Here is a 17,551-nt window from a genome sequence, read left to right on the forward strand (position 1 = left end):
CACACCCTCCTCCCTTGGCTGCTGTCTCCAACATGCTTCTCTTCTCATCCTAGGCTGTCAGGGCTGCGTTCAACCTGCCAGAAACGGCGTCATGTGAGGAGATCCGAGAGAAATGGCAGGATGCCCATCTGAGCAAAGACCAGAGGGATTTCAACGTGATCGATCTCAAGTTCAAGGAGGAAGTGAACCATTACAGTAATGAGATTAACAAGGTTAGTCTGGCAGTGAGCACACTCATCGCCACCATTTTGAATGCTGGTTTTTAAAAAAATTATATTTTGCTGCTCATTTGCGGCCCTTTGGAGCAGTTTGGCTGTTTAACAGCTGACTAGGTGAGATGTAAGGTGAGACATGCAAAATTCATTGATTGAAGATCCAACGTCTCCATTCTCTCAACCAAATAGTGTCTGGAAAGGTCTTCACTTAAACTGGGAGGGAATGCTTGACCCTTTTTTTAAATATAAATAAACTTTATGAATCATATAAAATTATTATTTTTAATTAAAGTTTGCTGGGGTGACAACGTTAGTCAAGTTGCATAGGTTTCCAGTGTACAGTTCTGTAATATGTCATCTATATCTCACATCGTGTGTTCACCACCCACAGTCAGTTCTCCTTCCATCACCATGTATTTGATTTATTTTCTTTTGAAATGTTCATATTTTGGGGTGACTACATTAAAGGGGACTGAAGAAAGAAAATCTTTCCCACGGTGCCACTGTCTGGTGGAGGAACAGAATGAAGGACCGAAAACACCATCGCCGCTTATATAGCGGAGCCAGGGGTGAAGGCCTGAGTTGAAATCCTAGCTCTGCCATGCACTTGCCGTGTGACCTCGGCCAAGTGCTATAACCAGTGTGCCTTGGTTTCCTCACCAGGAGGTAGGGATGTGAGGAGCACCTACTACCCCATCGAGTGCTGAAAGGACTAAGGGCCTAACCTACACAGGGCTCTTGGCACGGCAGAGGTGCGTGGGAAGTCCTCCAGCGTCCTGTCTGCTTTTCCACCCGGCCAGTTCAGTGCAGTTCAGAAAAGAGAGGGAAATCCCTGTACAAGCCCAGACCACAGCCTGGTGCTGTCCACCTTCTAGTCCCAGAGCTGGGGCTCAGTCCTGTGGCTTGAAGTAGGCAGCCTAACCATCACCCTACCTCCTAGACTTCGGGGTCCAGCCTGAGGAGGAGAGGGGGCAAAGCCAATACTCAGCAGAAGCTAGTGTTTGCGTGTGGCATGTTCTCAACTGGTTTTCAGCAGCCTTTAGGCTGCCAAGAACACAGACCTCTCACTGGTACAAGGTCGTCCTTGAGAGGTTTTCTTCAGAGGAACCTTTCCAGCACCTCCCCAAGAACTAGAGGGTCGGTTCCAAGAGGTGCCTGGGAATGCTGGGGTGGGGGCGTTGTCGCAGAGGCATTGGGTGCTGGGAGGACTAAGGACCTAACCTTCTTGTCCATCCAGCTCCCTTTTTTTCACCACCTCTTCTCATCCGCTGTGCCTGTCCTGTGTTGGGCTGGACAGTCCTGTGCCTGTCTCTGCAACCCTAGGCAGAGGCTTAAGTAGACTCCGCCCCCTCCCAGCGTCTCCGCAGGCTCAGCCTGGGGGCTTGGCTTGCTTGTCCTGGCTCTGGAGTTGATGCCAGGCTCCCATGGGGTGCTCAGGCAGCATGCTCGTGACAGGGACGTTGGTCGTCATTGCCAGGTGTTGGGAGCCAAGGCCATACTCGGCTGGGGGAATTCGCAAGAGCATCGCCTTAAATTTTATTTTTAACCAGCTTCCTTTTAGAATCACACAGTGCATGTGCTGGCCCCTCTGCTTCTCCCTTTTTGCTGTTGGTTGCCAGTGACAGGCACCTCGGGCTTCCTGACGGGGTGTCAAGAGCAGCACACGGGGCCATTGTGAGGCTTCTCTCTAGGGGTTCTAACAAGAGGGTTGATGTCAAATGAGACTTCCTTACCTCAAGTGGGGTTTGGTGCTTATCGCTGAATAGTCCGAGTTTGTTGCTTGGGACTTCAGAAGGGGGCGATGTTACTGACTGGTGTGTTTAATCTCCAGGCGTGCATGCCGTTTGGCCTGCACAGACAGTTCCCAGACAACAACCTGCAGATGATGGTGCAGTCTGGAGCCAAAGGTTCAACCGTGAACACCATGCAGGTGTGAGCAAAGGCGGGCTGGCCGACGTGTCGGGTGGGGCGATGGCAAGAGATAGTTTTCCAGTTTGATTCTTGAGTTTTAAAGGATCCATGTTCCATATAAAATGGGGCATGAAAAATATAAAAGCATGTAGAAATCAATACAGAAGCTAACCACTGTTAACAAGTCAATGTTATAAACAAAGACAGATACAAGCATCCAGATATTGATATGTATAATACAGATAGATACTGTAAATTTACTCACTATTATCGTATTACATCTAGAGGGTGCCAAAAGAAGCATACACATTTTAAGAAAGGAAAAAACTGTATTAATATATACCGATAATAAAAGATGAATTCCAGTCACGTTTGACTTCTGCAATTACAAGACGTGCTCAAAGCGATTACCATCAGTGTCCAGACACTTAATGATTACGGCGAACTACTGCTTGAGTAACATTGACCAAAGTGGTAACATCGCTTAAAATGTGTATACATTTTTTTGGCACCCCCAGTATATTCACATTATGCACACACACATATACACACACACACGTGTGTGTGTATATAATCTTAGCTGAAACCCTGCAATCCCGCATCATCTGCTCTTTTCATTTAGTTTTACATTATAAGTATCACCCTCGAGGTATCTTACCCTTTCTTTGAGGCCCACTGTCTCATATTACCACAGTGCTATGGCAGCATTTTCACAGATATTCACAACTTTTTTAAAACTTGATGATATTGAGAGGGCCTTAAGGACCACCTCATTGATTAGTTAGGTTAGAGCAAAAAGAATGGGCTTAAAAGGCTGGAGGCCATCAGGAAACCCCCTTGACTAAAGTGAAATCCAGATACACTGTTCTCCACCCACACCACCCCCATACACACACCCCAGAAATATTAACAGGCAGCATGATTCTCTTTTGGCCTTAGAATTTAAGGATTACATAAATATTTTTCCTGCATGCCTCAGTTTCCCCATTAGGACTAACCCTCAGTTCCCTTCCAGGTATAACATGATGATTCTGAAACATGGCTTCTTTTATAGCTCATTTATAACTAACACCAAATGTGGAAAATCTCCATCAGTCAACAAAAGGGAAACACAGTTATTTTCTTGAGACACAAGCTTCCCTGTTTCGTTGCCAAGTGTAGGTTGGCCTTTAAGAACTCAGTTTCCATGCAGCTTTTCTTGAAAAGCAGGCCCTACCTCCCGTGCTAGGTAGGACAAAGCGTCGTTTAACACACATGTCGATCTTGGGTTTTCTTTGGGTCTCCTTTCCACCAGATCTCGTGCCTGCTGGGCCAGATTGAATTGGAAGGTCGGAGACCCCCTCTGATGGCATCTGGCAAGTCACTGCCCTGCTTTGAGCCTTATGAATTCACTCCCAGGGCTGGCGGCTTCGTCACTGGCAGATTCCTCACTGGCATCAAGCCTCCTGTACGTATTTTGGTTTTTTCTTTTGGCTTTTGTCCTCACTTCTAGGCTCAGTGGTAGAAGGCCTTTGACCTTTCCCAACAACTTTGAGCAAGGACGATCAAGTAATCAACGCCCAGCCACCTGCCGCTTACCCACTGCACACTGTGGCCAGTGAGGACCCTAAGGGCATGACCACGGCGTGTCCGCCATTGTGATGCCAGAGCCTAGTGCAGTGCCTGGCACATGGTGGGAGCTGATAAATGAAAACAGGAGTAAGACCCGTCCCAGCTCCACCTTGTCCTGCTGGACGCCCTCACTCAGCCACTTCTTACCTGCCTCTGAAGGCAGCAGGGGAAGGGGAGGCCCCTCACCAAGGTGTTCTCCATTGCCCAAGGAGCATCACAGAGGCCCCCAAGAAAACCTCCCTTGGTTCCCCCTTCACCGTAGGAAAACTGACTAGCTGTAGCAAATGTCTGGTTTTCCCTTGGTCAACATGCAAACTCTCCCCTAAGCGAAGCATTTTCTCCTCACACTTGTCAGAAATGGCTTGTTGAATGTTAGCACCTTTTGTTCCCTGGTCTAATGCATCTCTGCAAGGATGACCCTGGTGGTCAGACCACCAAGTCCAGATTGTGAACAGGACTGACCCTTTGTTTCAAGGCCACCAAGTAACTGCTCCAGGGCCTTCTCCATTTGTCCACGCAGACTCTCCAGGGTTCATTCATGGCCTCTGGCAAAGGACGGTGGAGAGCTGATATAGACAGAATCTTTTAAACGGGTTGTGACCTCTTAGTGAGTCATGAAATCATTTTAATAGCTAGTGGCTGGCATTTCTTTGTGGAATGAAACAACAGGATGGTACGGAGAGCATGGAGTAAGGGATGGCGTAGTTTCATGAAGTTCTAGTTGGAGTCATGTATCTTTATGTGCATGTGTGGATATATGTGCTTGCTGCTTACTGTTGGAAATGTATTTCTTACTGTGGGTTGTAGTCAGAAAGTTTGGAGAACATACTGTATCTCTGTTTACACTCTCAGAAGCAGAACTCAGATGTGCAAACTGAACTGACAGTTCTGAGGCCCCAGGGCCATTTCTGTTTGGAAAATGTGAGGTATTAATACTGAGGATGGCATGAACAGATGCTGGTAGCACCCTGGCTCCTGTAAAAGGAGCTGTTCCTACTCATCTGTTTGTCCCTCTGCTCTCGGGCAGGGTAAGACAACGGTCCCCATAAGGAAGGGCAGAAGTCACTGGGGCCATTGGAGCCATCCAGAGCTCTAGGAGACCAGGCAGGGTTGCTGGAGGCATTGGCCTGAGCTGCTCTTCAGGAAGCACGCTGTCTTCACTGTTACCTCTGGGACCTGGTCCCGCTTCTCCCACAGGAGTTCTTCTTTCACTGCATGGCAGGGCGAGAGGGTCTGGTCGACACTGCTGTGAAAACCAGCCGCTCTGGCTATCTCCAAAGGTAAAAACACCCGCTGTGCCACCTTTAGATGGAATCAGCGTCCCAATACCATTTACCTCGGTCATCTTTCACATTTCTAGTGATAATTCACTTAGGATTTCTTTGGATGAAAAAAACTTTAAAATGTCCATGGTTAGCCTGAGACAGAAAATAGCAGATATGCTTCCCCTTCTAAAGGATGGGTAGCACATGAGCTCAGACGTTTAAACACAGCGCCCCTGTGTTCTGAGGCTGTCCCATTCCCTGGGGGAAGTTACATCCATCATGGGGAAGGTCTGGTAGTGAGAAGCTGGTCCTCCACGCTAGAAGGGCTCAGCAGGCCAGGACAGTGGCCCAGGGCCCCTGCCTGTGAGTCTAGTTGGACTTACTGTTTCTCTGGGTACAGGTGTCACTCAGGGGTTCCCCAGCCTAGACCTGTTTGTTTTCTCTCATCTCTGGGAAGAAAGAAAACAAGTAGCCACTCTAGCTGGCTTTTTTGAGCAGGTGGGGAGAATGAAGCTTAAATCTGAACAAGGCCTGACTCCAGGGCGCCTGGCAGGGCGGGTAGCAGATCCCTGTGCTCCAGCCTCCCTCCCCTGGGGTGCAGCACGGGTGGCTCTGCCTTGGGGATTTTATGGCAGTGGTTCTTTGTGAACCCAGAGAACCAGTGCTGGTAGAAGTGGTGGTGGGAAATGGAGGAGACAGCAAAAATAAATCCCCATACCTAGTAGGCCCGGTTTTAAGTTATGTTCTCAGGGAACTCAGCTGACTGCTGGAGAGGGAGCAAAGCTCCTTTCTTTCTCCCCCTCAAGGTCTGCCTGTCTGCTCCAGCTTTGTTCTTTCTCCTTTCTCCTGCTTCTGAGCTCCAGATTCCCCAAAGCTGCAGCCCTTGTTTTGGTTCCTTCCCCTTGACTCCCAGAGCTGCAGCCCGTGGGGTGGGGATGGAGACACCTCTGGGTGGCCTGTCGGTGAGGAGCGCATCTGCAGAGCTGGCTGCACTCAGTGCAGGGAGATGAGCTCCCCTCTCGGGGGCATGGATCACATGGCCAGTTCCTTCCATGAGCAGTGGTGACACCCCACCTCCACCCTTTGGAATCATTCAAGAATACATGTGCAATGTAGAAAAAGTTAGAAAACATGATCAACTAAGTCTGGGGGTGGGGAATCCATGTGTGAGGCAGGGCTATCTGAGGTCATTTGAATGCAGGGTGGGTAGGAGGAGAGCATGGGGATCCTAACTGGAATGGAAAAGCAGCAGCCATTGGGACAAAAGGCACAAACACCTGTGGGATCCCTCTGCTGGTGGAGATTCATGGTGGAAAGTGCAAGTACAGCGCTTCAGACAGAATGGATTGAAGGGGACCAGTGGGACTATGGCGGAGGTCCAGGCCTGGGTTTGGAAGGCTGCCTCTAGCAGGTGGCAATGGGAAGGAAGAAGCAAATGTGGCAAAGACATAGGGTAATTGGCTGAATTGCAGGCATAAGAGGCAGGGAGGCGTCAGATCCAGCTGACTTTTTAGGCCTGAATGGCAGCACAGTGACACCGTTGACAGAAAGCAAGATGCTGCAGAGAGGAGAGAACTTGTGGGTGGCATGAGGTGGCAACAGCAGGATATTCAAGGAGACACGTTCAGTGGACCGTTAGAGCTGAGGCCTGAAACTCGGGAGAGGCCTGAAGATGCAGCCTTGAGCGGCTGTTGCTGTGCTGAAAGCTGGAGCCTGTGAGACGAGCAGAGCAGAGGGCTCAAGACCAACACGTCAGCATTTTCAGCACAGGGGAAGGGGTGCTCAGCACAGCCTCGCCAGGCCCTGGGCTAGGTGCCAAGGAGACATTGGTGACTAACACTGAGCTCTGTCTTTGGAGCTTGGGGAATAGTAACTCCTAGGAAACCTTATCTTAAAGTGGCAGGAGGAGAACCCGAGGCCCAGTGGCCAGAGATAAGGAATGGGGCTAGCAGTAGGAGAGCAGGGGGGCGAGGTCAAGGGAGGCAGCTGACCCCCGGGAGGACCCAAGGAAAAGGGTACCGCGTTAAGGACAGCACGTCAGCATTTAGTTCCTAGTGTCCCCGACAATCTCCGGACTGAAAGCATTGGAGAAGCGCTGGGTGGGGAGACGACCCCACTGCTTTGCTCACCTTGTAGATCCAAGGACACTGGTCCCTGGGGAGCTCTGGAGTGCAGCAGAGGGAAAGGGCAGGGAGTAGTCCCAGCAGCTGGGCCTGGAGATGGGAGCCAGGGCCCAGCAGTGGCAGCCATCTCTCAGGTACGCAGTTGCAGCTCTTGGCTGGGAGATGCTGTAGCTCAGAGCCTGGGGCTTTGGAGCCAGCCTGTCCTGGAGTCTAGCGCGGCTGCAGAACCGCGGTCTCCTGTCCACCTCCCACTCCTCCCTCCCCCGTCCCCGGCCCCTATCAGAGGCTGCCCTGGGAGGGGATGAGCTTGGGCCCTGAGCCAGGTCTCCGGACAGGTGTATCATCAAGCACCTGGAGGGGCTGGTCGTCCAGTATGACCTGACAGTACGTGACAGCGATGGCAGCGTGGTGCAGTTCCTGTATGGGGAGGACGGCCTGGATGTCCCCAAGACTCAGTTCCTGCAGCCCAAGCAGTTTCCCTTTCTCGCCAGCAACTACGAGGTAGGGGCCAGGCATCTGGCACTCGGGGAGTGGGCTCGGGGCTATGCAGTGGGCCTTGCACCCCAAACTTTGCCACCAGTCATAGTGGCCACTGCAAAATAGAGTGGGAAGAGTTGACAAAGCACCAGTCGATACCATGACATGCTTACGATTTTCATGTCCCCTCTGTGGACTTTGAGATGGCAGAAAGGCATGAGCACGGCTAGAGCAGCAGCCACCGTTTGGGGGCACTCACCATGTGCGGGGCCCTGACTGAGCACGTTGGAGACTCTGTTCTCATGCTCGCTGCAGCCTAAGGAAGGAGGCTTCCCTTCCTCTGCCCATTTCACGGCGGAGGTAGCTGAGAATCAGAGCTTCAATGACCAGCTGGTGAGTGGCAGAGCCTGCATCTGAACCCAGGCCTGTGACACACAAGCTCATACTGTACTGCCCCTGAAATGACCCTCACCATTGACCGAGCAGTCACCCCACTTTGCTGGGTCGGAAACTGAAACTGAGGTGGCCTTTTCAATGTCACACAGCAGATGGTCGAATTAAAGGTTGTGGTCGGTGCTGGCTCCTTTCCATCCTGGCCCCTGGCCCCAAGCATTGGTCATCACGTTTCCTTTCTTCCTAGAAACTCCCCTGTGTTCTAAAGGGGCTGCGAGTATGCCGTTCTCGTTCCCGTAAGCCCTTCAGCTCCTGGGACCACCAGCCCCCAAGTCTGGTTTGCACAGAATGAGTCCTGGATTAGTAGTAGGTGTTCAGCCCCTCTGAGAGGTATCATGATAGCTCCACATGGGCCGTCTTGGTCCCGTGAAGTTGCGTGACATGGCCCTTGGGTCATGCCCTCATCTCTTGGGTCTTGTGTGTGGTTTGTTTGTTTGTTTAGGTAATAATGAAATCTAAGCATCTCCATGAAGTTTTATCCAGAGCAGATCCCCAAAAAGCTCTCCGCCACTTCAGAGCCATCAAAAAATGGCAGAGCAAGCATTCTAACGCCTTGCCGAGAAAAGGTGCCTTCTTGAGTTATTCCCAGAAAGTTCAGGAAGCTGTGAAGGCCTGGAACCTCCAGGGCACCAACCAGCATGGCCGTAGCCCCGGGACTCAGCAGGTAAGGCCAGCGTATACAGGCCTCAGTCAGGGGGTGAGGGAATGAGGGGCTATTTTCCTAATAAATGGTATAATACTGAAACCCGGCTTCATTCGCTCAGGAAACATATACCACCCCTGAAGTGGCAGTTTAAGGAGGGGGCCCTTTATAAAGGTGTGGGCAGGATTTGAGGAAACTAACGGGCAGGTCACTGGTTCCTCACCACCCCACGCATGAAGAAAAGGGCTGTGGGCAGAGGCCACTGGATAGGAGCCCTCATTGGAGGGCTGTGGCCTACTCAGAGGCTCCTTAGAGGGTAGGGATCCGCACAGGGCTTCACTCGCCCGCCTTCCCCTCTGCTGCGGGGCTTCCCATTAGCCAAATACAGCTGCGAGCTGAGAGGCAGGGGAGCGCTTTGAAGCCTCTGCTGTGCGACAGATTTGGGGCATAGGGTGTGTGAAAACCTGGATGGGGGCAACCAGGGCTGTAGCGGTCACCTGGTTCATGGTGACTGTCCTGGTTGGCCTAGGACAGTCCTGGCCTTGCCTCCTATCCTGGCGTTATTATTAACAGTGCCCCATTGCACTCTACTTGGTCGCCCTAACTTGCCTGGTCACCCTACTTGTGCTTGAGCGGGCCAAGATGAAGAGCTCAGCCATAGTCACGCAGTGGACCCCACGGCGAATTTGCTTTCTTCCTGTTTTAAATGTTGAGTTGGTTTTCTCATTGCAATTAGGGTTCTGTCCCTTTCCCCGCATCTCATCTGAAGCCACTGCCTTTGATCCTCGTTCGCCTGCTGGACGTCCCAGGAAAAGAAGCCCGTTCCTGGTGTCCTCCAGTGTGGCTGAGGCCCACCCTTCCTTTCAGATTTTGACAATGTGGGGTGAGTTAGATGAGCAGAGCCGCAGGAAGTACCAGAGGAGGGCGGCTCCTTGTCCTGACCCCAGCCTGTCTGTGTGGCGCCCGGACATCTACTTTGCATCGGTGTCAGAAACATTTGAAAAAAAGATGGACGACTACCATTGTGAGCGGGCATCTCAAGCAGAGAAGAGTTACGAGAAGTCTGAGCTTTCTCTCGACAGGTAATGGCATTGATTTGTGGCACAGGGCGTGCAGAGGGAAAACCTGCCCTCAGGTCCTGCCCCACCCACTCCAGAAGAGGAGGGCAGCCTCCTGGGTTCAAGACTCCAGCAGGAGGGAGGGAAGTGAAACAGAAGGGCGCCTTGCAAGCCCTGAGGGCTCCGGGACAGACGAGCAGGTAGGCAGGAGTAGACACCCCCACCTGGGTCAAGACCGAGAAAAGTGCTTCGCTGGGACAGAGGCTTACAGAAATGACATCTCTCGAGTGTGGCGTGGTGGGTGAGGCTTATTGAGAGTCAGGGAATCTGGTTGCCATTCAGTGGCTGCCAACTCTGACCCAGAGCGAATCATTCATGCCCCATGATCCCATGTCTCAGCCTTTTGCGAGGGTTTGGATCTGATTACTCCAATGATCCTTTGAATGTTGCGGGTCGAAGCCTTAAGGAAGAAGGACCACACGGAGCCCTCCGTTTAGACCCATTCACATACACACACAAAAACAGGAAAACCATCCTGTGGTCTAAGCGGGTAAGAAGCCAGGCATGAACCAGCATCGAGCCACAGTGGGTTAAAACATCAACAGTGCCCCCAAGGAATGCCTGCTGGGAACTGGCCTTGAGGGGTTGTCGGGGGTCCTTCCTGCTCAGTTCCCTAAGCCTTACCTGCTGAGCTGATGGAGCTGGAAGAGTGAGGTCGGGGGGCTGTAGCCTGACTGCCCGTCCAGTCTTTGGTGAAGCCCGACAGGTACTTGGAGAGGCTGACAGCGCCCAGGGACTGCAGTAGTGCATGGGGACTCAGTAGAGGGGACAAGCAAAGACAGACGCTAGGGTGGAAGAGCTGGAGGGGAGGGACAGGGCTCTCTCTTTTTCCCCCTTAAGGTGATTCTCTAGCCAGGCCTCAGACATTCTCAGATAGAATACGTCATACCGGTTAGCAAGCTGCCTGCAGGAGGAAGACCTGGGTCCCCCATGCCCCTTCCCCTGCCTCCCTGCAGCTCAGTGCTGCCGTTTACCCTCTGAAGGACCACGTCGGTCCTCCTTCCAACTGCGCTGCATTAGGATTGGGGAGACATTCGCCCTGGGGCGCATCACATGGGTTCAGAGGGCTCAGACAGCACGGTGGTTCTGCTGCAGTGGCTCTCGCAGGGGACCTTTTAGCAAGCAGCAAGTTCTGGGTGCCACTCCAAAGTCCTGGAAGCATTGGAAGGTTTTTCCTGTCGGGAATACTGACGTGCACTCAAACCTCACTGGTTTGTAGTAATTGGGACATTAAGTCACATCAGGTCAGTGAAAAGTCTGACGTTTACAAAGAACTTGCGTAGAAGCATAGTTTTATTGCTTTCTTCTGTACTCACACATCATCCATTTAGTCCCCATCTGTGGAGCCCTTCCTTATTCCCCGTGCAGGGGTACTATAGTATTCCTGTGACTCTTTTAAAAGGAAGAATGGGTAGTCAATTGCAAAATTGTATAGCACTCATACTTCTGCTACGGTCAGCAACTGGTTGCACTAATTAGGAAAATAAACACCCCCTTAACACCTCCCCCCACATCCCCATAACTGCGTAGTGACCCTCATCCTGCTTTGTACAGCAGGAGCCCTCTCCAAACTGTCACCACTAGTGGGGGAAAGAATTAACAAAGGAACTATAAATAGTGAGCGCAGACCTTCCCACTCTTAGGGGACTTGAAACTGGCTCAGAGGGGACACATGACATTCTCAGGGAGAATGGGGACAGTCTGATTGTGGACATCTCGAGCTTCAGCTACCAGCTGAGATCTGTGCTGTGTATTTAGGACATTTCAGGACCACTAGCAGGAATTTGAGGATTAGAAGGATAATTTGTCGGGATAAAACAGCCAAGAAAGAGGGAGAGGGAATAGCGGCTGTGGACACCTCCTGACAGAAAGATGGGTGGTGTCTGTGCTCTTAACCCCTGCTGTCCCCTGCCCCGTCTCCAGTCTGAGGACCCTGCTGCAGCTGAAGTGGCAGCGTGCGCTGTGTGAGCCGGGTGAGGCGGTGGGCTTGCTGGCTGCCCAGAGCATCGGGGAGCCTTCCACACAGATGACCCTCAACACCTTCCACTTTGCTGGCAGAGGCGAGATGAACGTCACCCTGGGCATTCCGAGGTGGGCTACCGGGGTGCATGGGTGGGGTCTGTCCTAACCCACTCCTGGGGAAGAAGTCATTTCATTAGAGTGTGTGCGTGACTGAGAGACAGCGTCTCATCAAAGTGGGGATCACAGTTGGAATTTCCAGAACCCAGCGTTTTTGTGCAGTTTCTATGGTTGGGTCAGTGCCCAACATCTTAGAATCCCCACTTATCCGTCTGCAATTCCCGTATCAGAGTTACCCAGGATGCTTGTGAATCTGCACACTCCTGAGGTTAGAACTCAGGAAGATGTTAATAAGCTCCCTGCAGGGCCATCTGCATGCTCAGCTTCAGGGACCGTTCACCTGGAATGTAACCCAAGTGGCCCTAGCCCTTCAGGTAATGTACGCATCCTGTAAGCAGGATGATAGCCAGTGGGCAAGAGAAAAGAACGGGGGTCAGCCCCACCTGCATCTGATGCCTGGCCCTGCCACTGTATGGCAGAGTGACTCAGACAGGTTCCTCAGTTTCCACAACCTCGGGATCGTCACCTGTGGAACAAAGGACAACGAGGGGGAGGGGGGCACCATACGGGGCAGTCAGGCTGTGCAGGAGCTCATGGGCAAGACCCAGAGGATGGTGCTGCACCCAGTAGGAGCGCTTGCAGACACTAGTTACCTTCCCCACATGTCACATTCATTCAGTAAGCTCTTAGGAAGCACCCACTGTGTGCAAGGCACAGGTAATAAGAACCAAGAATAAGATAGTCCTGTCATTGAAGAGCCATGTTCCAGTGGAAGAAACTGATAGGAGAGTCACTTGCTGTCACACCGGGTCTCAGAGCTGGGGCTCTCTGATTCAGCATCTCTCCCTGCAAGATCCCAAGGTCTCTCTCAGATCCCAAAGAGCTCTGAAAGAAAGGCCTCACACAAAGAGGGAGTTTGGGTGCCTCTTCTGATCAGATGTGTCCTTGTTCTGTGACAGGTTGAGGGAGATTCTCATGGTGGCCAGCGCCAACATCAAGACACCCATGATGAGCGTGCCCGTGCTCAACACCAAGAAAGCACTAAAGAGAGTGAAAAGCCTGAAGAGGCGGCTCACCAGGGTGTGCTTAGGGGAGGTAACTGTCTCTGAACCACTGCAGCCTGGGCCAGACATTTTCCTGCATCCTCCCATCCGTGAAGAACAGCTTTGCTGATATTAGACCCTGGGCTCAGTCTCCCATCAGTGAGAGGGAAGCTTTCTCTGCCAGGTGCTGAGCAGTGATGGATCAGGAAGCTGGAAAAGTAATCATTAGTTCTGCCGCGTTCTCATGTGCGTTAAAAATAGAGACTTCCTGGGTTAGCATGCCAGCCCTGCTGGAGCCCACTCCCTACAGCCTTGGGCCATTCTCTGGGGGTGACCTGCAGGCTGTGGGACCCCCTGCCCCCAAGGGGTCCACACCAGCAGAGCTCACCAGAGTTTCTTCAGGGTTTTAGCCGGTGGTTCCAGCCCCTGTCCCCCAAAGCCCATGGGTTTCACATAACCCACCTGTAATGCTCAGTCCCCTGGTACCAGGGCAAGTTGGATTCTCTCTGTGTATCTGTTTCTAGGTGTTGCAGAAAATTGATGTCCAGGAGTCCTTCTCTATGGGAGTAAAACAGAACAAGTTCCGGGTGTACCAGCTGCGGTTTCAGTTTTTGCCACATGCATATTATCAGCAGGAGAAGTACCTGAAACCTGAGGACATCCTGCACTTCATGGAAACAAGGTCAGGACTCACGCCACGTTTGTCGTTGCTTTTGAACCCTCCTTGTCCGTAGGACTCTCAGAGATTGGGATGCATTTGCCAAAATTATTCCTCACAGGAAGTTCTTAGGAAAACAGCAGGACCGGCAGCCTCATCTGGAAACCTCATCCCAGCTCTGGCTTGTGTGTGTGACAACACTGACCACACACCATTGCCTAAACCCTGTTCTTTCTGGTGGACGAGTCTTGTCTTCTTGGGTTTGTAGGTTTTAAGATACAGAGGTATATGTACCGTAAAGAGCATTGAATCCTATCGCAGCAGTGCTGCTGTAATGTCAGACCAGCATGTGATGGTAATTTTTGACGTGATGTGATTCCAGCAGCATAATGTGGTTCCTGATACATTATATTCTGTGAATAATTAACAGTAGACCATTGATCTGCTGCTCTTAAACCCCAGTTCTATAACGGGTTCCGTCCAGCTTCTTAGGGAGAAATTCAGGTTCCCTTCTGGTTGGGAGAATGAACATCCTTTTTCTCTCAAGTTCACTTCACTGTTAGACATTTGAGGAGCACAGGCCACAATGCTGAGCAGAGGAAGAAGGAGGGCATATTAGGGTGGGGCAAGCCAGGAAGAGTCAACAAAGCACTTTTGACTTGCCAGCTGACCCCAGATCGTAGAGTGCAAACTCATGGCTTCGGGGCCCAGCAGGTAAGAGTCCAGTGAAGCAGGTTGGAAGGCCCCCAGCAGACCCGAGTGTGCAGAACCTGCCTCTAGGGGGCGGGAGTGTGGGCCAGATCTTCCGAGTGAAAAAACAGAAAAAGAAGAAACATGCCCCCTTACCCCCCATCTTTTTTCTGTCTCGGGTTGTTTGGTTACTTGGCTTTTGCTTTTATAAATAAGAAGTTTCCTAATTTTTAAAACATCGGCAACTAATTCATATCTTTTTAAAAGCCTGGTAAGGCCCAAATAGATCCCATCTGTCGGCAGGATTTGGCCACAGACCACCGACCACAGCCTCTAACCAAGACCAGCTGTCAGGTCTTCCTGGAGCTGCTCAGAAATAGAGCACCAATGGCAGAGTAGAGGCAGAAAGGCCACTGCGCCGAGTTGTCCCACAGACCTTTACTGAGCGATAACACACTCAGGTCACGAGGCAGCCTGGCGGGGAGAGAGTACTGCCCTGCCACGGACCCTCTTTCCTCTCACCTGAAGATGTGAACTGGCTTCCAGCTGGCCCTCCAAGCAGGTAGTGTTTAGGATGGTGGTAGATGAGCTTGGGTGCGAGCTCAGCCCTTTGGAAGGGGTCACTGACCAGGCAGGTCCGATCCTGGTTTACATGAGCCCTGCTTAAAGTCGTCGCTGGCCAGGCTTCGGGGAACTCCTGCAGCACCAGCCGCCTGGGTAAAGAAGGTTGGTTCTCAGGCGGGTCCAGTGCTCTCGTGGCGCTGTGCCAGGTCACAGGAGACCCATTGTGCAGCCGCCTGCCGGCTCGTTAATTAACAGGGAGGAACATAACTCCCACGAGCCCCGCATATTTGTGCCGGCCAGGCAGCCCTTTTCTGAGAAATGGGAATTAGGATCACATGGCCTCTTGAGAATTATCAAGAGCAGGTGGAGTTGGACGAACTGCCCCATTTCTAGTCACCCTGAGGCCTGCCAAGCAGGTGGGTCTGCATGAGGCTGTGCATAGCGCTCTTTTACTTACCTGGGGGAGCTGACAATCCATCACTTAAAAAATTTCTTCTTGATGAGGGACAGCCCTGGCTTCTTCCCAGCAGTGAAATGCTTTTTCAACTTTGGGTTTGTATTTTGCTCGTGCTCTTGAAAAGCTGTGATAAACAAAACTGTGTGCAGTAGCACAACAGAAACAAAGCTGTGGCTTCAGCAGCGTGAGCTAAAGGTGAGAAGCAGCAGTTCAGGGACTGGGGTGTGGTTTGGACCACTTGTGTGAGGCCTGAGCGGCCAGGCAGCCGTATGAAGGCCTCTTACAGACCACAGGTAATGTGAGTGTGCTTTCAGAAGAGTACCGCTCCCCAAGGAGCTTTTTCTCCTTCCTTTCTTCCTCCCCTTCCCCTCCCCACTCTCTCTCCTACCCCCTTTTCTCTCTTCTCTTCGTCCCTCCCTTCCCTTCTCCCAACTGCAGGATCGTGACACCTTTTTTTTAAATTTCAGGAATAATTAATGTACAATATTATATTAGTTTCAGGTGTACAACATAGTGACTCGACATTTGTGTACACTGTGAAGTCGTCACCACAATAAGTCTAGTTACCACCTTACAAAGTTGATACGATATTGTTAATACAATATTGTTAATACAATATAGTTTTGACTATATTCCCCAAGCTGTACATTACATCCCTCTGACTTATTTGTTTTATACCTGGAAGCTTGTACTTCTTAACCCCTTTTACCATTTCACCCCCACAGTTCTCCTCTCCTCTGACAACCACCCATCTGTTCTCTGTATCTGAGTCTAGGTTTTGTTTTTTAGATTCCACATATAAATGAAATCATACAGTATCTGCTTTTTTTCTGTCTGACTTATTTCACTTAGCATACTACCCTTCAGGTCCATCTATGTTGTCACAGATGACAAGATTTCATTCTTTGTATGGCTGAGTAGTATTCCGTTGTGTATATACTGATTTTCTTTATCCATTCATCTGTTGATGGACACTCAGGTTATTTCCGTATCTTGGCTGTTGTAAATAACGCTGCAGTGAACATAGGGGTGCATATATCTTTTCAAATTAGTGCTTACGATTTCTTCAGATAGATGCCCAGTTGTGAAACCTCCATATTATTTTCCGTAGTGGCTACACCGTTTTACATTCCCACCAATAGTGCATGAGGTTTCATGAGACTATTTTGACACAGTAGAAGACAACAACCACAACAAAAACTAGACACACAGTGACACTTCTCTAGATGGAGACATAGAAGCATTGAAGGTCCCTTAGATATTCATACTGGCACCTGTCACTTTGGATTTTTATGTAAATATCCAACAGTGGGAGCACTGGGCTAAGGGTCAGGGGATTTACATTCTGGCTTCCTGTCCCCAGCCATGAAATGACCAAATGAGCAGTTACAGCTTCTGTGAGTCTGACTTTGAAAACAGCAAGTGGTGGAGTTGTTGCCAGGCACTTTCGGAAACAGCCACGGGTCATATTCTCTGTTTGTAATTATTTATGTGGGATGGGAGGTTTCTCTACAGTTTACCCCTCCTGTTTCGTTTCAGTTGCCACAATCTGACAAATAGCAACACCTTCACTGTGCATTCACTATGGGCCTGCAGTTCCTTTGCTCTTGGCAAAGTCACAAAAGGGCAAACTGTTTGCTCCCCCAGGAGAACACTGGTAACACGTCCACCACTTACTGGTCACCTTCTCCCATGTTCTCCACCAGTTCTGTTCATCAAAAGGTGCAGACAAGGTAGAAAATATTCCTAACTAGGGAGATTAGGGAAGGGCTCTTGTGGGAATTACATGTGCTCTTAGACCCAGCCTTGAGGGGGTGAATGCAGCTCCAGTATTATTAGGTAAAGGGCTGGGGAAATTGCTGGCAGAGCAATGGCTTGAGCGTGAACCCAAACAATGCACGGGGGTGGGTGGGAGCAGATGTGTAATTGGGGTTGAGGACAGTTGTGGGGGACTTGAAATGCTGGGGGAGGAGCCTCAGATGGGTGACATCACCACAGAGGGACCAGCCAGGGGAACCTGATAATTCAGAGCAGCTGCCCCGCAGCAGAGAGAGGGAAGTCATGTATAGCTCCTGTATCTGGCGGCGGGCTAAGCGCTTATGTATCCGTCCATCTCTTTTCATTTCCTCCACTCGGCCGCAGAGGCTCGCGTATGAGATGGGAGTGGTCCCACTGTACAGGTTTGAGCCAGGCCCTCCTCTAGTCTAGTGGGACGGGGATTTAAACCAGAGCCTGTCCTTTCAG

At 50.9% G+C, this 17,551-nt stretch overlaps 1 protein-coding gene and 1 long non-coding RNA gene across 3 annotated transcripts in view; one reads left to right on the forward strand and one right to left on the reverse strand.

Annotated features, from left to right (window-relative positions):
• Window positions 1-17,551, forward strand: part of POLR1A (RNA polymerase I subunit A) — a 79,291-nt gene that overhangs the window by 53,332 nt on the left and 8,408 nt on the right. For both annotated transcript variants that reach the window (XM_081069625.1, XM_081069626.1), the window contains exons 18-27: window positions 54-212; window positions 2,047-2,145; window positions 3,421-3,573; window positions 4,935-5,017; window positions 7,461-7,626; window positions 8,498-8,719; window positions 9,566-9,780; window positions 11,740-11,907; window positions 12,855-12,990; window positions 13,463-13,620. In XM_081069625.1, coding sequence (XP_080925751.1) covers window positions 54-212; window positions 2,047-2,145; window positions 3,421-3,573; window positions 4,935-5,017; window positions 7,461-7,626; window positions 8,498-8,719; window positions 9,566-9,780; window positions 11,740-11,907; window positions 12,855-12,990; window positions 13,463-13,620 — 1,559 coding nt within the window. The remainder of the gene's footprint in view (window positions 1-53; window positions 213-2,046; window positions 2,146-3,420; window positions 3,574-4,934; window positions 5,018-7,460; window positions 7,627-8,497; window positions 8,720-9,565; window positions 9,781-11,739; window positions 11,908-12,854; window positions 12,991-13,462; window positions 13,621-17,551) is intronic.
• On the reverse strand, window positions 11,084-15,131 carry LOC308506306. Its single transcript, XR_013994681.1, has 6 exons — window positions 14,809-15,131; window positions 13,583-14,185; window positions 13,401-13,496; window positions 12,972-13,148; window positions 12,339-12,741; window positions 11,084-11,951 (listed from the first exon to the last, which is right to left on the reverse strand). It is a non-coding gene; the product is annotated as an uncharacterized lncRNA (long non-coding RNA).

The sequence above is a fragment of the Rhinolophus hipposideros genome (genome assembly GCF_964194185.1).
Source record: "Rhinolophus hipposideros genome assembly, chromosome: 12".
NCBI lineage: Eukaryota > Metazoa > Chordata > Mammalia > Chiroptera > Rhinolophidae > Rhinolophus > Rhinolophus hipposideros.